The 17,787-nt window shown below is 39.9% G+C and overlaps 2 protein-coding genes across 2 annotated transcripts; one reads left to right on the top strand and one right to left on the bottom strand.

Annotated features, from left to right (window-relative positions):
- Positions 1-88: 88 nt before the first annotated feature.
- On the top strand, positions 89-5,198 carry dhrs12lb (dehydrogenase/reductase (SDR family) member 12-like b). The gene is made up of 10 exons (XM_084732065.1): positions 89-233; positions 1,325-1,458; positions 1,536-1,618; positions 2,305-2,400; positions 2,480-2,561; positions 2,650-2,711; positions 2,861-2,965; positions 3,958-4,048; positions 4,358-4,495; positions 4,616-5,198. The coding sequence occupies exons 1-10, from the start codon at positions 178-180 to the stop codon at positions 4,780-4,782; spliced, it is 1,014 nt and encodes a 337-aa protein (XP_084588191.1). The 5' UTR covers positions 89-177; the 3' UTR covers positions 4,783-5,198.
- Positions 5,199-5,945: 747 nt separating this feature from the next.
- LOC146317594 (cullin-3-like) lies at positions 5,946-17,656 on the bottom strand. The gene is made up of 16 exons (XM_084732079.1): positions 17,402-17,656; positions 14,357-14,554; positions 13,249-13,362; positions 11,416-11,576; positions 11,026-11,140; positions 10,705-10,933; positions 10,410-10,555; positions 9,504-9,680; positions 9,215-9,385; positions 8,948-9,055; positions 8,695-8,819; positions 8,502-8,598; positions 8,211-8,345; positions 7,873-8,059; positions 6,650-6,795; positions 5,946-6,481 (listed from the first exon to the last, which is right to left on the bottom strand). The coding sequence occupies exons 1-16, from the start codon at positions 17,459-17,461 to the stop codon at positions 6,350-6,352; spliced, it is 2,301 nt and encodes a 766-aa protein (XP_084588205.1). The 5' UTR covers positions 17,462-17,656; the 3' UTR covers positions 5,946-6,349.
- Positions 17,657-17,787: the final 131 nt, after the last annotated feature.

Here is a 17,787-nt window from a genome sequence, read left to right as displayed (position 1 = left end):
AGTTTAACATCACTGGACTGTCGGTCAGGGTCGGTGTTAAAGTGCTGTTCCTCTGCAGCGTCGGCAGAGAGCAGCAAGCGCTCCCTGCAGCTTCATGTGATACTGGTCCGTCACAGTGGTTGACGGGGACAGGGGAAGCTGGTGCGCTGAGTTTGGGATTGTTTTCCACTTGATGACATGTCTCTGTACAGAAATGCTGTCTGGTTTTTGAATGGAATCCACCAATATACCAGGTCAGTCAACGCTATTGACTTTGGAGCCTATCTAGAGATCTAAAGAAACTGCTCTCAGGGGATGATTTGTTAGTTTCATTTGTGCATATATAGTCTAACTTGATCTATTTGTCTAAATATAGGTTTTATTGACTGCAAAATGTATTTAATGTCATTTATTTTAGCTGTAAGACTGATAAACAGAGGGGCATCAAAGGTCAGATCACTGTATGGCACACATCACCACACAAACTGGCCTTTATGTGCAGTTACAATAGTTCCATTGACAGCTGATGTGTCTTGAGGATGACATCCAGCATCACTTGACTACTGAAGCTGATATGTGGAAAATATTGCAGATAGTCAATCTGAACATCGCTGAAGGAGGCAGTTCACCCCCCCCCTACCCCCAAAATCAAAAATACTTGTTTTTCCTCTGGTCTGTGGTGCTACGTGTCCATCTAGTTTGTTTTGGTGTGAGTGGTCAAGTTTGTTGTCTGCCTTCTTTGAAATGTAATGGTAAATGGTACTCAACAGCAATCTTCTCTGTCCAGAAATCATGACCTGATTACTGAAGATACTCCACACACCTTGATGTGAGCAGTGCCTTGTAGGAACGCTTTTCTTTCTAAAGAATGTTTCTGTAAAGAGACATTGTGTTGGAGTTGCATGTCTTGGTACGTCTTGGTGCCTTGAGCACCACGAGCGCTGTGTAGTTTCATTCTACAAGGGCGTATAATTGGGTAGGGATGCTTAGTTAGGGAGATTCAGTATTGTGACAAAGCACCTGTCCTGATTATAGATGCAAAACAATGCGTTTTTAAGTTTTGCAAGATTGCGTCTACTACCTGCCCATAACCATGGGTCTTTATTTTACTTCCAGTGCCATTAATATATCAATAAAGTGACTGGTAACAAACTCAGCGAGTTATTCAGACCAGAAAAGGCAGACATCTCTACAACTGCAAAACTCAACAACTCACACCAAAACAATCTAGATGGATTAATAGCACTACAGGTAAGAAGAGGAATGTGTATTTTTGATCTTGGGTGGGACGGTCCTTTTAACTTAAGGGCCCACACTGATTCTTGGGTTTTCTTTGTGCCCTCAGGAAGGGATATGAGGTGGCATCCAAAGACTTTGACCCCCAGGACCTGAACGTGTCTGTTGTGGGAAGATCTTTCATGATCACCGGAGCCAACAGTGGAATTGGCAGAGCGACAGCCATGGCTGTAGCCAAGAAAGGTAAATACCAGAGAGGTGTGTTCAATGTTGTGCATGTTATATAGATGATAAAAAAAATCTCATGTTTTTGTTTCCAGGTGGGACAGTTCACATGGTGTGTAGGAACAAAGATAAGGCAGAAGAGGCCAGGGCAGATATTGTCAATGAGTCTGGGAATACGGTGAGTGTTGTCTCCTCATCTGCTCGACTGATGTGTGGCGCGCCCCAGGGTTCGATCCTTGGTCCTAGTCTTTTCCACTTGTACATGCTCTCCCTTTAAGTTTCTTTCAAAACGAACCAACCTCAGTAAACTCTCCACTTTGCATGATTACCTAATAGCTATCAAGGACAGGATGTCAGACAATTTTGTGAGATTTAACCCCGGCAAAACATCAGAGAAACGTTACATCTCAGGGCCCCTTCCTTGCAAAGTAGCTGCCAGACTGCTTTCTGAGAAAAGCAGTGCAGAGGTCTGCTTACAGCAAATATTAAGTAAGTCACAAAACTAAAACTATGATGTTTTCTTTGACCAACACATGAACGTTTAGTGTCACATGAAGAAAGCAGTCCTATCATGTTTCTTCCAATTTCAAACCTGCATTATCCTTTCAAGACCTGGAATAAATGTCGAATGTCTTTGTTCCATCCTGTCTTGGTTCTGTCTCGGCTTCAGTTGGTCCAAAATGCAGCTGCAAGACTTAACTAATGCACAACTTGAGTCACATATCACACCAGTGCAACCCAACATACATCAGCTGGTTGGCTGGTTTCTAAAGGTGCTTTATTAATAAAGTTTACTTACTTCAACATGGAAGAGGTCCCATGATTTCTAAGAGAGAGTGACTGACAGTCGTCTGGTGTTTCTAGGAGGTGTATATCCATATCGTGGACATGTCAGAGACACACAAAGTCTGGGAGTTTGCAGAGGCCTTCAAGAAGCAGTATCCATCCTTGAATGTGTTGGTAGGTATCAGCACTTTCTTTTACCCTTCATCACATCTCAGATATTTGATCTGACTTCTTTCTTATTTTCTTGTGACAGATAAACAATGCAGGCTGTATGGTGCACAAGAGAGAGCTGAATGCTGAGGGACTGGAGAAGAACTTTGCCACCAACACGATGGGTGAGACCTCATTCTGATGGTCAAACAGAACCACGCTGCTGCCGCACAGAAGCACATTAAAATTCATGAGTTTTCTCCATCTCTTTAGGGGTCTACATCCTCACCCAGACTCTCATACCGCTCCTACAGAAGAGCCGGGATCCCAGGGTGGTATGGACACACACACACACACACGCTCGCACAAACACACACGAACGCAGTCCTCATCTGCATCATGTAGACGACATAAAGCCACCTCTGTCCACGCTGTAGTGGCTGTTGTCTGAGCACACTGTGCCTCTTTTCTCCCTGACTGTTAGATCACTGTGTCCTCAGGAGGCATGCTGGTCCAGAAACTCAAAGTGGATGACTTGCAGTCAGAAAAAGGCTTCTTCGATGGTGTCATGGTCTACGCCCAGAACAAGGTAGTAATCCAGGCTATAAATCAACAGTGAGGGAATGTAACTAAGTACATTTTGTCAAATACGTATCTAAGCACACTTTGAATGTACTTGAATATTTACATTTTATGCTATTTTATACTTCCACTCTACTACACCTTGAAGGCAAATACTGTACTTTTACTCCACTAGATTTATTTGATAGCTTTATATTATTAATACAAAATATAACTCAAGTAATAAATATGTATAAAATAATTAAAATTATAATAATTATAATTAATATAATGGAGAAACTGACAGACAATACACCAAGATAAATTTACCAGCATTGACTTTAGCCGGCCTCTAAGACAAAACTTTACATGAGACATATGTGCATAAGTTGAATACTACCATTCCCCTAATTTTTTTTCTTTTATATTGTACACAGTTATGTCTGGTACCAGAAGTCAAGGCCTACAAAATATGACAGGGAAGGATACTGACAACAAGGAAATTTTATTATATTTTCTCATGTTTGGTTTGTCCTAACTCATAGTAGGGTACATTTGTATGCATCCATTGTTTTTATTTCCTCATATTTATTTAATTTGCAATTCATGCAGTCAAAGAGACTCTGAGGCTGTAAGGGACAAGCAAAGTAAAAGACACCTCTTGATAATGGAGATGGCTACGTTGATGATGAATCTAATATATATTTATTTAAACCTGGCTGCCATCTATTTTTGTTAATGTTTATTTTCTTGTTCTCTTGCCTGTCTGTGTGATACCTTCCCTTAGGCAACTTATTTTGTTGTTGTGATATATAATGAAGTAAAACTTCTAGCTACAGATAAAAAGTAAAAACAACAACAACAAAAAACAAAACAAAACTAAAACAAAACTTGTAACCAAGTATTTCAACACTAGTATCACTACTTTAAAACATCTGGATACTTCTTAAGGGCAAACTATGCAGGAGTTTGCAGTGGTAGTGAATACAGCAGAGGTAACAATGTGTTGTTTCTGCTCAGAGACAGCAGGTGGTGCTGACACAACAGTGGGCCAAAGCCAATCCAATTATTCACTTCTCTGTGATGCATCCAGGCTGGGTAGATACACCAGGTACTTTTTATTTGAATGATATATCTCATTAGCTATTTTATTTTGTTTGTTTTATTTACACTATAAATGTTGACTCCATTCTTTAGAATTTTCTTTAATACTGTAAGTGTGCTTTTTAAAAGGCAGATAAGGTATTTACAAATTATTAATTTGTCCAAGTTTGAAAATGCATTTTTTCTGCAGATCGTTCTTTATCTGTCTGTAGTAGAAACCTCTGTCTGTTTAATTTGCTAGAGTATGACTAAATAACAGTATGTCCCTCTTTGATAGTAACCTGAAACATACACACTGTTACTGTTTTTTTTCCAGCTGTTTCTACATCAATGCCTCAGTTCCACCACATGATGGGGGAGAGGCTGCGCAGTGTGGAACAGGGAGCCGACACCGTTGCGTGGTTGGCCTTGTCTCGAGTTGCTGCCAGAACACGCAGCGGGCAGTTCTTTCAAGGTGAGCAGCATGAAGTCTGACAGGTTCCTCCACTGCACATTTACAGAGATGTTCCTTTCATTTTTTTCTCCCCCCATCCTCTTAGGTGAATTCAGCTCTGACAGACTGTTTGTGTTGCAGATCGTAGGCCTGTTCCTGCTCACCTGCCTCTGGCCTGGACTCACAGCTCTGCAGAAGAAATCCAGAGATTCATGACTCAGCTGGAGACTCTGACCAGAATCGTTCAGACACAAGCTGACGCAGAAATTAACGGAACCATGGACCCGTCCAGGCCTCAATTTGTCTGAACTGTGACATAAATGTTACACTGTATGTCACTGACCCATTAAAGCATTAGTTATAACAAGATCAGTTTCTGAAACAGTTGGCATACTTGTCGTGTTTAATCATGTTTGTCTAATGTATCTCCTAATTCTCTCCATTAATGTGACATATTTTCAGGACAGTGCGTAGCTCTGTGTCACCTGATTTATCTGTGATGTCAACGTGTTAGCTGGACTGTCATGAACTGTTGATTTAAAGACAAAAGTAATTGATTTGGATTGAAAAGGTCATTAACAGCAGTTACTGAAAGCATGTTAAAGTGATTCCTCTGTTATTGAGATCAGTGTTTCTCAAATAAGAGACTGTGGCACCCTGCCAGAGGGTCCATGAATCTGTAATTTAAATTATCATGATATATAAAAACTTTTTTTTTTTGTTTTTACAAAAGGCTACATTACCTGTTTATTTTGTGATTTGACTTATAGCAATCATTACTTTTTTACATGAACTATTTCCCCCCCCTTTTTTTTTTAATAACCACAATCAGCATTTTATTTTATGTGTGATGCGTGTGTATGTATGTTGTGGGTATTTTGGGTTGACATGGTATTTTAAAAACATGTCTAATATCTTTCTAAAACATTTCTCTTGTGTTGTTCTTTCACATAAGGAAATATCAAATTATTCCAGGACACATACATGAAGGGCTCCCTGGTATAGCTAATGTTTTGTAACAGGTCCTTGGCTGAGAAAAATCGAGAACCTGTGCTTTTGATGATAAAAGTAGGGGGTTTATTGGTTTATCTGCTGGATGTGTAATTTTGATTTTTAACTTACAGCCCAAACATGTAGAAGTGCATCAGTGTTTGATCAGTGGTCTGTGGCGCTTACATCTTAGATGTGAAGTAGGAGCTCAACATTTGCATGAAGTGGTTATCATAATGGTACAAATAACCAAGCTAATGGATGTGAGAACTCACTGTGCTCAGTCCTCAAAATACTGTACTTCTGGTCCTTTGGGAGACGACATTCACAGGACAGATGTTTTCATCCTGACTGGAATGTGAAAATCACAATGACAGTTAGGCTGCAAGACTCAAATGTGGAAGATGAGCAAAGCATTTCTGTGCAAAACTGCGGAGCATCAATACTCAATATTTTAATTTTTGTTTTGTAACAATCCACATTTGCTGTTTTTAATATTTTTTATTATTTTTATACAGTATTGAAACAAAAAATAATGTGGTGCATTCACATTTTTCCCAAGGGATTCTTTGCAAGTTGGATCTCTACAAGGGTAAAACAGTGAAAAGCTTGAAGCTGGATCCATCCATGTTAAAACTCACAGGGAATAGGAAGACTGGGCCTGATTTAAAAATCATCTACAAGTTTTTGATGGATTTTTTTTTTTCTGCGCCAACATTTTATTCCCCATTAACGTGTGTTTACTGTGTTTTTGTAAGGGACGATGAATCAGGTTCCCAGCATTTGTCTTTAAAAGAAACTTCCAGTCCATGCGTAACAACAGTCCAAAGAAAACAAACAAATCCTCCCCGTCCAGTCTCTTCCTCCTCATCCACAGTTCATCTTCTACGCAACGTAGGTGTACACTTTACGATCTTCTGGCGTTCTAGCCAAGTATTCTCTTTCTATTAGTCCTTCTATACGCTTTTTGATTACCACAGGGCTGGGAAGAAAACGTGCCCGGAGCTGCTGGGTCACCTGAGGACACAAAGTCACAAAATGTAAGAAAATTAATTTCATCATTAAAGGCTGAACCTTTTAAATGATATTTCTCTACAGAACATGGAGTCAAAATATATTTGGGATAAGGGTGGAAAATTACTGGATTAACATTGCTGTTAAGCAAATCTGATGGGGATTCCTTACCTCTGCCACCAGGACGTTGTGCTGCATCTTCTTCCTCGACTTCATGATTCGGACAATGGCTGCCTCAATCTCATGCTTCCGGTCATCATCCACTTTCTGCCGCGTCTCTTTTCTTTCCGGATCTGACTCTCCTTGTTTAGCAGCAACTGGGAAAGTAGGACACAGGAATAAGATGAGGTTTGAGGAGAAAATGTAGAAAATCTCTCAAGGCAGTGTTTTATATTAGCAGAAAGGAAGAGTACCATGAAATGAAACCACCTAACCCAAAATATAATACATTGTGTAACAGACGGTGGGCAGAAGTTGGCTCAGAAGTGAGGTGCGACTTAAGGTGCTTTTTCACAAGCAGTTTGATTCATTTTGTCTCGAACAAGAGTAAAAACTTACACATTGTTGCATTTCAATAGTGGTCCACCTCTTGCTCACATTGACTTTTTTACAAACAAACCAAAAGGAATACACATAAAGTTATACAAACTGAACAGTAACTTTGGTTGGACAGCTTTGTGCATCATCAGGACCCGTGTGGGAAAATCAAAATCTGGTGACTGACAGACGTTTATGTAGCACTCTGATGTTTCTGACGTGTATATATTTGTCTTCTTCAGTGTCAAAAATAGCTCACAAAGACTGCAAATTGAGCATGTTATGAATAATTATAAACAACGAGCAACAGGACGAAGAGGAGTCATTTTGCACAGTAATTCTTTGGGTCTTATTACTGTGGGATTCCTGTCACACTTTTTAATAGACTTAATGAACTGACAAAGCACATGGGGAAGGATTAAAGCGCTGCAGTTTTCATGGATTTTGTCCTATTAATCAGGGAAAATACCTGCAATGATGTGCATGTGTGTTTAACCATGATTACTAAATGATTTCCATAAATATATAAAAAGATTATACAGATCAATTAAACAATGGCTTCCCAAAGAGATTTCTATTTCAGCAAATGGATTTATTAGCTGGTGAACTTTCAAAATCCTAAAATCACACATCTGCAATCATTAAATCCTGTGATTTGTTTCACACCACAAATGAACCACAACAGAGTAGGAGATGAGACCACCTTTTCAAGCAGCCTTGGTTCAGTTTTTTGATCCGCACCGGGGTTCAAAATGAACTGTGCTAACCGGGCAAACAGGCCTGAATTCTTCTTAGTGGAACCAAACAGGTTAGGTTTAGTGTAGTGATGATTTGTGATGAACACAAACTTTGCCCACCTGTCTGTATTTTGACTCTGTGCAGTTTGGAAGTAAACTGATCATTGACTGTAAACACGTGGCCGCTCTCGATCTCCTTGGACTTCGGCTCCTTGGTGAGAACTCTCTGTGTCGGCTTCCCACAGGCCAAAGACTGCAACGCTCGCACCAGCTCCCTCTCAGGAATATCTGTCTCCTGCTGAATCTCCTACAGATGAGGACAAAAGGGGCGATAAGGTTGTAAAACAGGGAACGCATACAGAATGAATGCAAGTAATAAAGTAAGTAAAAATAACCTCTGCAAAGACAGGATAGTGAGATGAAGATATCCAGATAAAGGACATTCACCCTGTACCCACCTCAAAAGTGCACTTTTCTCTGTTATTGAAGAGCATGAGGATGGTCATCTGGAAGGTGGAGACCTGCAGTATGTGCTTGCGGGTGTTAGAGCCGGTCACCTGAGCACCTCCCACACCCACTTCTGAACCATCCTCCTGCAGATGAAGGTGAATTTATAAATAATGATACTGCCTTGAAGAAAACAAGCTGCTCTGATTCAAATCCTAAGGAGTGCCACTGCATCTTGAATTATGTGGCTTATAGCAACAAAGCAAGGGAACCTGCATGATTAAATGGCATTTTGCGTCTACCTTTTTAATAGCTCCATAGAAGGTTGCATTTAGGTCTGCCCCGCCCATGTGGTGTTGCAGCGTGAGCTGTCTACCACTGTGCTTAGCAAGGTAAAATCTGTCAAATGAAAGCAAAGTTCTTCAAATACCACACAGAACGACACTGAGCCTCTCCATGTGGAGTGAAACATTTGAGTGAATTTAAGAGCATTACCTTCTAAAGACTTCAAAGGCGTGTCTGGGAGCAGGGGGGATGGTGCATTTAGGTGTTGCCGACTGTGTAGGCCAGTAGCCAGTCGTGAGGACTCTTACTGTGAGGTCCACACCACTTAGAGATGCCTAAAGAGATACATGGCAGAAAATTACGTTTTGACAGACTCGCTTCCAATGCAGTTGTACTTCAAAAAATTGCCTTGTTTAGAATAATGAGTGTTTTGTGTTTCTAAAAGGACGTCTGTCTGCCGTACTGATGTGGTTTGGATGTGTTGCCTGAACTCATCCATTGTAGTGTTGGAGATGCTCATGTCTCTGAACATCCCTTCCAGTTTCGAGGTAAATTGACAGCCACATTCTGTCTGCGGGGGAGAAAGACAGAGAACAGCGAGTTGAAACTGCTGACAGAGATTCAGACAGCGTGAAAGCCGGGTAATGTGAGCAGAGAAGAAGAAATCATGAGGAGCAGTTACAAGGGATATGCATATAAATCTGTATTCAAAACTTTCTCACTCTTTTACCTTGAGCTTAGAGATCATGTTCTTCTCCGAGTCGTCTGAGACGCTCTTGTTGCTGAGCAGCCTGCGGCCCAGATGCTGCTTGTAGTACCTTTCAAACACATCCTTCTCCTGCATAAACCTGAACAACACCATGGCCTTGTCAAGGATCGACTCCACTTCTTGTTCTGTCAACTGGTCAAGCAAGAAAGAGAGAGAAAAATAATAAGTACAGGCAAAAAAATCTACATTTCTTGCAGAGCATAAAAATGTTCTGCTATGCATTTGGATTTAATGCTAAGAAGCTACTTACCCCTTTAACACCCTTCTTGAGCTTGTCATCAATAAAGAGTGACAGGTACTCTGGTGAGCGGGAGTTAAGGTTGAGGAAATACTCAAAGTCTCCTGCTATGGTTTGTTTGAAGAGTCTATCATTGTTGAAGGACTCGAGGAGGAAACGATCAAATCGTGTCTTAAGGTCTAGCAGGCCCTGTTGAGGAGGAAATTACAAATAGGTGATACAATCTATATCGACACATTTATCTCTCATTTGCAATTAAAGCAGGACTTCCCAAGAGTCTAAGCCTTTGTTCAGACTGCAGGAAAGTAAGGCTTGTTTCTAAAATCAGATTTTCAAGACAGACTGTCCACACTGTTATTTGCAAGTGATCAAAATGGATTTCTGTGTCCAGACATCACCAACCTATCTGCATGGGTTGTTGTGGTAATAACGTTGGTGTAAATAACTATATACGTGGTCAACATGGCTTTCCAACATGGAAGCTTGAAAAATGGAGATCCATCATCACATCCACCAAACAATCATGTGTAGGTCATTGCACCAGACAAACTCAGCAACAGAGAAGGCTGTCATTGTAATCCTCAGATGCTCTGATGCACAACTGTCACTCTGGATTTGATGTTGATGTTGTGTGTTACCTCACGAGTTACACAAAAGACTTTTTGAAATCTGATTTGAGCAGCTAGTGTGTCCAGACTAAGGTGCATTTGTAGAAATCTGACTGGAATTGCATTTCAGACTATCTCCAAATGTTGCCTGAATGCGATTTGCAAAAATCAATTTGGATTATTGCTGACCAGACATTCTAAAATCAATCTGGATATGTAAAAAAAATGGTTTGGGGCTAGTAGTCTGAACAAAGCCTTGTGTCACAAAGTTGTATTTTTGGACTCGACTTTTTGTGTTCAACCAGCATACCTGGATATAGTCGACAGGGTTCTTGCCCTCTCCCTCTTCTGATACCAAAGCTTTGCCTTGCTCCCTCAAGTAAGAGCTCATGCACTCGCACATCGTTTTCAGGCCATTTGGCACACGACTGAACAGCTTATACATGCATGCCAGGTCTGAGAGGGAGACATGGTGGGAAATATAATGAGAAACTGTTGAGGAAAGGCTGCAAAAATATAATTAGTCCATTCCTTGTGATTCTTTTGTTTTATATCATAATTAGAACTAATTGAAAGAGGAAACACAAATTAGGCATAGTGTTTACCTTCTGTCTTGCCATTCTTGAGCATATGGACGAGGCCCGAGTTCTCCATCTCCACGATGGTCTTCATGTGTTTAGAAATTAGCTCCCTCTCCACCACCTTGACAATAGGCTCCTCCGTAGACTTGTCTAGGCAGTGCATAACTCGCTCGATCTCCTCATTAATTCTGGCCTCTACCTTCTTAATGTAGACACTGGCACTGTTTTCTGCTAGGAACTTTTGGCTCTCCATCTGAAAGAGCAGATATTGTGTTCTGTTTTATTAAAAAGGACTGACAGTGGTTTCAGAAATACAGAGACACCAAGAACCTACTGCAGACTTACCTGGAAGAATTCTGCTGACATATCTAAGAATGGGCCCTCAAAGTCCTCCTCATATACAGACCTGCCATCCAGACCAAGAATCATCAGCATCTGGCAGGCGTTTCTGATTGCGCCTCTGCAACGAATGATAAAAAATGTACTGTAAGGCTTCCATATTTGCCCACGTTTTCATTTTCAGAAAATAATATATTGAAATAACAAGCTCTACCAAAAATAAGCAAAAAAAGTAAAAACATGCTTGTGGATAAAGTGCAAACACATGATGCAAGATCAAGACAGATACCTATAAAAATTGCTACATATCACCCAATTCAATAAAAATATGGGGCATCCAGGCCCTCAGTTACAGTAATCCTTTAGGTCAAACAGTGAAGTAGTACTCCTGCATACCTGTCTACGACCTCTCCCCTCCTCTCACGAGCAATCATGTCCAGTAACGTCTGTCGTAGGTGGTCTCGAATGCAGCCATAACGCACCACCTGGTCTCTGAATATGATGAGGCCGAGGTTGTACACATTCTCCACGTTGTTTTGTTGAACGTAAACCCGGTCCTGCGAGAACAGACAGAATGGAGTGAAGAAGACATCAGATATTGTACATATGCAAAGAAGTACTACGGCCCGAACTGATGCAATTAATTGACGCAGTTGATATAAATGTATGCCTTTTTGTCTAAATTCAATGGTCTGCAGAGTGAGAGCCATTGATCTGCGGGACACTGTTATTCAGCTGCACAGTACACACCCACTGAGCCGGAGGACAAGTAAGAGCAAAATTCAACAAACTTAAAAATTGCAGGAAAAAACTATTGTATACAGGTTGTTTGAAAGTTGCTCATTCCACTTCCCTCAGAAAGTATCAATTAATGCGTGTGCTGACAAACTAGGACTACATCCACAATTATACAAGGCGGTACAAAGTACTTTTCATGGGTTCTGGATGAGCCAGCAAACCTGTCATCACACACTATACAATGACAGGTTGCAAAGTTTTTATAGGGTCATTAAATAAATGACTGGTGGGTGTCTGAAACATTCCCAGACATAAGCCCCTTCCAGAAAGCATAAATATTCATTGGGGATGTGGATGATAAAATATTTATATACCACTCTGTAGCAAGACTTTTACAACCATCCATAATAAGTCCAGATTGACAAATATTAGTCAGTGCCAAACTACAGGAGATGAGCCCCATTAGACAACAAACTTCCAGGATATTACATGGGATCAAAATGTGACTTGTATTGTTTTTTTTACATTTGTGTACAAAAGCGCTTCCTTTTGGCCCAATATCAGTATGTTTTATGAGCTTATGAGGTTTGGCTTTCTGATGCCTCTCCTTTTTTCTAAACTAGACTAAAAACATTTGCATTTATTACATTGGATAACAATATAAAATAAAATTTAAAAAAAAACAAAAAAAAACAGACATAGCAGGTAACAAGGGCTAAAATGTAACAAAATTACATGCATCCTCTAAACAACATTAAAATGAATGACTAGTACATGAAAATCACTCTACCTCTCCTAGACAAATAAATAATGGCTTCCAACAAAGTAAATACACCTGGTGAGAAAAGCAAAGCCTAGCTCTCCTCTAGAGGTCAGCAGGCAGGTACCATCCACAGCAGGCTGCTCTCATTGCACAGACATGGTGAGTGCCCCATAGTTAGAGAACTGAAAACCAGCTATCCGGGGTAAGGCCAGGACAGGAAAACGGAGAGTGTAGAACAAACGAACCCCAGGAGAGCTGTGTAGTCTCTGTACTGACTGTGCCATTGTTTAAGCCTACACTTGTGCCTATCTCATGCCAGGGCCTCACTCACTCACACACAACCACACAAACACTTTGGACTTGCTGCTGGCTAAAGTAAATCAACTAGTCCTGCCAGTTTTCCAACAGAGGAAATAAACACAACAACAGAGGCTTATTGTTAGGCCCACAAATAAAACAGCACCTTACAATCAAAGTCCAGAATAGGATGTAGGTGAAGGTTGGCCAGGGTTGGAAACAAAAGGCCATTTCTTCAAAAGCACAAAATTATTCATGACAGGGAACAAACACCATGATCCACTTGTAGAAGCAACAGAGCCCATGAGACACACAGAACATCTGCCACTAATGTGTTGTAAAATTATCTTTGTGCTGTAATTCATCTACAACTCCAATATGATTTAATTATATAAAAAATTAGTATGATGAGAGAAAAGCAGCCCTCTTACCATGTACATGAGGATGTCTCTGATCATAACCATGGCAGTTTGATGGTCATTCCAGGCCTGATTCAGCGTTTGCAGAAAGTTATTATTTAGAGAGTTTAGGACATCTTCCCGTACCTGAAAACACAAACAGATTGACAAAACAGAGGTCACATCAAGTTATCTCTGGTGTAACGGATAAATATCAGGTCATATAAGGACAAATATAACAGGATTTGAAGAGGAGAGAGAAGTTTGCAAGAGCTTTGAACCTCATAGGTAGTTACATTTGTCAAGACAAATTTCCCTGTTGATTAAATGGAACTTCAAAAGTTTAAATTAGTCGACTAGTCTAAAAGTACAACTCTCAAGGGAGGTAAACAATATCATGTTTGTTTGCCAAGTGTGACTAATGTTGGCAGTGCTAGGACCAGCAACCTTTAACCTGGCCAGCAGCCAGGTTAACGTCCACATGGCTGTGTATAGTTATGCACTGCTACAACTGAGTAGTTACATGCCAGTTTATTTTGACACAGAGTACATACAACCTTATTTTCATGTTCTAGATCAAAATACTGATAAACCACATTGGTTTTATGAAGTCATCTTCTTTGTCCCACTTTCAACCTCTATGTTGTACATTTGGGCATTAGCGCTTACCTGTCAGAGCTACAGCCCCAACTAGTTGTGGGTGGCTTCATAACATCTCAGATGCAACAGTTGACCAGTGTTACACAATACTATAGTACACAATAATAAACTAAAAAAACTAGTATTTCTGGTGGTAATGAGGATAGCAATGTTTCTCATAACTGATTGATTCACAGTCCATATTATGCTTGTGTATTACTTACGGTAAAAGAGGAATATATAAGCTTGTTCATTTTATTACCATCCATCAAACATGTACTTTGCTGTTAAAGGTTATACATCTCCTTGAGAGACATTTTTTTTTATTTTAATCTATGAGTGACTGTAGCCAAACAAAGTGACACAATGGTAATGAACTATCACTGATTAGGCCAATTTTTTATTTAAAATTCTTATTTCTTTCTTCAGCAGTGACAAGACTACAAACACAGTGTTCTGTTAATGATTAAGATCTGCATTACAGAGGAAAATGTTTCTTTACTTTGTTGATGAGATGCTCGGTGACAACCTCCCTCAGGCCTGTGTAGAGCTTCTCCCCATGCTTATGGAGCACCATGGTGTAGGCATTCCTGTACAGCTCCTCAAAGCTCAACCCGCTGTTGTTCTTTCTCTGGATCTCCTGAATGGCATTCTTTAGAAGGTCCCAGATGTTGTTGACATACTTCTCATCCATTGTCATCTAGGAGGGACAGAAAGATGTCAAAGTATGACACGATACCCTGAAGAAGGTTGATATGTTGAAATGTTAGTAAAATAACCAATATTGTTTTTGCATCGTGTCTTCAACTGTGCACCCATTTTCTCCCACAACCTACTACAACAGTAATGTCAAGGATTATTCTTTGCAATAGAATCTAGTAGACCAGCAATACTTGCAAAACAAAACAAAGATTCATAAGAATAATGCAGGTCAAATATACAGTATGCTCTACCTTGATAAAGAAATAATAGTATTGCAACTTTCTAAAACATATTTCCAAAAAAGTTTTTTGTATATCTTTCAAAACAAACTGAAATTGAAAAACACTCACTTCCATACTGAGCAAGGACAGGGAAGAGCTTTTTCAAAGAACAAATGTTTGATCAATGACTTTCACAGTTAAACTTGTGTACTAAAGTGTAGCAGCAATGTAAAAAAGCCACATTTCTATTACAGTGGAATCATGTTATAGTGATCACAGTTTCAGTGATCAATTGCTTATATGGGTGAAAAAGTTTAGGAAAGAATCATTTCTATACAAATTATAGTTATCAAGTAATCTGCTTACAATGTCCACCAAATTGGCAATTGGCAAACACTACTTCAAATACAGAGGGATTTTGAATCACAATGTTATGAGGGCACCATGGTCGATGACCGTCAGCAATTGTGATGGAAGGTGGCAAAAATTTTTAAACTACGGTGATTCTATTTTTTTTTTTTTTTTTTGCTCCCATGATTCTTTGCCTCTCTGTAAGATGTCTGCTTCTGGCTGGTTAGCCAATCTGAGGCTGGTGCTGTGTGCACACTGAAATTATCACAGGAAAAAGAAAGTAATGTTATTGCAATTAACCTGAATTAATGAATTATACATAGTACAGCATTTCAAAAGCGTTTGAGACAGTTGTACTGTATTTCGAAACAATCAATAAAATCTAGTAAATTGTGAAGCTTAATAGTCATGTGATAAATATACAAATGTCAATAAGACAAATAAACCCAGACAGATGTGATTGCTACAAGAGATTACCACTGTTTTTACATACATCCACACATGGTATGGTTCAGGTTATGATACAAATGCAACACAACATGCTTTAGGGTTGGTTGCTGCAAATGAAAATGGAGGAAAAGTAAGGGAAAAAAACGAGTGGACTCTCAGCATCAAGCACCAGCCAAGAAACAGACATCACAGTAATTCTGGCAGTGTGGTGATATTTTGGCAATCGATATTCAACAGAAAACAAAACAAAGCACATTAAAAAATAGTGCTGAAGACTGTGCTATCATTTTGAACAAACTGTATGAAAAGCTTTACAATCCTAAAGTGTTGCTTGACTCCAGCAAACAAGTAACTCAACACCCCGCTACAAATGACTATGTTTTCCTGAGGGTCCATAATGAGGCATTAAAAATGTAATTAAAGTCAGCAAACCAAGACATTAAATCCTTGGCTGTTAACATTTCTCCCAAACTCTACCTCAAGAAACTGCACAGAATGGAGAGAACTCTCTCCATCACCCCTGACTGACTTTCTAACTGAAAATATAACAGTTAACCTTTTAGTATATTCAGTTTTTCCTTGAGGGCAAATGGTAAGCATGAAATATATAGGCCAAAATCACAAATGTCCTTTGTCCTCTGATCTGAAGTGGTGACATCTATATTATCTGCCAAGTATAGATATGTAATGGAAAGAAGGGAAGCATGTATCTGTGACAATACTGACTTTATTGAGCAGATCAGCTGTCAAAAAAGTTTCAGCTGTAACTTCCATTTGTTTTGTCACATGTACTTTTTTAAGAATACCAGGGCTGTAATAGGATGAATTAATACTAATCTCTTATTTCAAGTTACTTAATATATTGTCTAAGACCACCTGGTAGTGGCTACACAGTTGACTAATGGTCTGGTCTTGCACTTGCGTGTGAGATGAATATTTGAGCAAGAATTAGCTGTGTTCACTCACTCATCTGCTCACTGACTCATTCTGCCAGACACCCACTCATAAACCTGGATATCCAACAGTAGAAAATACATTTGTCTGTGTTTCACACTGACAATCTCAACAAGAAATGGAAGGCTTTCGAAAGGCTAGTTAACTAAAACAAATCTGCATATCCCATAAAATGACAACTGTGCTTACAATGAAGATTATTTGAGTGGGTGACTATGTAGTTGAATACAGCCCAGCGATCACTGGATGATGCAGAAATCACCGAGTGACAATAGTAGTAATAACAAGCAGGTAGCTAGGAAGTCAACAACATTAACTAACGTCGCTCAAGTTACCTTGGGCATGTTTACGGTAGTCTCATGTTAGGATGAAGTTGCGTTAGCTTTCGAGCTAACACTACATGATAACGCGTTAACGCTAATTGCCATTTATAGAAGCCTGCGCTAAATACATGGGACAATAAAACGCCAACAGTCAAAACGGATTGCCGTTACTATAGCGTAACGATACTTGCTGACTGACTGCAACTTAAGTTAGCTAACATTATCAGGCCTGCTACTAAGCTAGCTGCTATTTGCTAATATGTTACTATGGAAGTTTCCTGACATATGCTAACATTAGCTCATGTCAAACGACGATAGCATATTCAAACCAAGAAGGTAGCTACCGTTAAATAAACTGAGCTGTTAACATAGCTAATGTGCTTCGGGTAATTTGTCCAGCTAATAGCAGTTTTGACATGACAGTGACATGTTTTTCTCGTTTGATCAGCTAGCTAGCAGGCAGTTGCTAGCATAAAGGTCTGTCATCCCCGGTACTCGAGTCTCATATTTAGCGTCTCAGCGCTTACCGAGCCGGTAAAGACTTACAGGAAAGGCTCGTATCCTCATCTTGGTGTCCTTCTTGGTGCCGCCTTTGAGGTTGGACATGATTAGTTAGAACGACTTTCGTTTCTAAGTTGACTTAAAGACTACATGAAAGGCAGCTGCTAGTTTGCTTTCTACGCCAGGAAAGCGGCAGGGAAACTCAGTGACCTCCCCTTTGGAAATTAGGTCGGTCTGTGTGTGTCTGTTATGTTGTTGTCACTCGCTCTCCTCTCAGTGGTTTTTGGCTAATGCTAGCTTGTACTCCACTGCGCAACGCCGAAATCTCGCGAGAGTAAAGTCACTCCACTGACAGGTGCATTCCACAGGTTGATATGGAGGCCCTTTTCCGCCAGTAAAAAAAAGGTAAATATCCCCATGATAAATCCTGA

This window comes from Lutjanus erythropterus, chromosome 12 (genome assembly GCF_056507025.1).
Source record: "Lutjanus erythropterus isolate fLutEry1 chromosome 12, fLutEry1.hap2, whole genome shotgun sequence".
NCBI classification, from domain to species: domain Eukaryota; kingdom Metazoa; phylum Chordata; class Actinopteri; order Lutjaniformes; family Lutjanidae; genus Lutjanus; species Lutjanus erythropterus.
The sequence above is the reverse complement of the archived record's forward strand: the minus strand, read 5'-3'. Positions and strand labels throughout refer to the sequence as shown.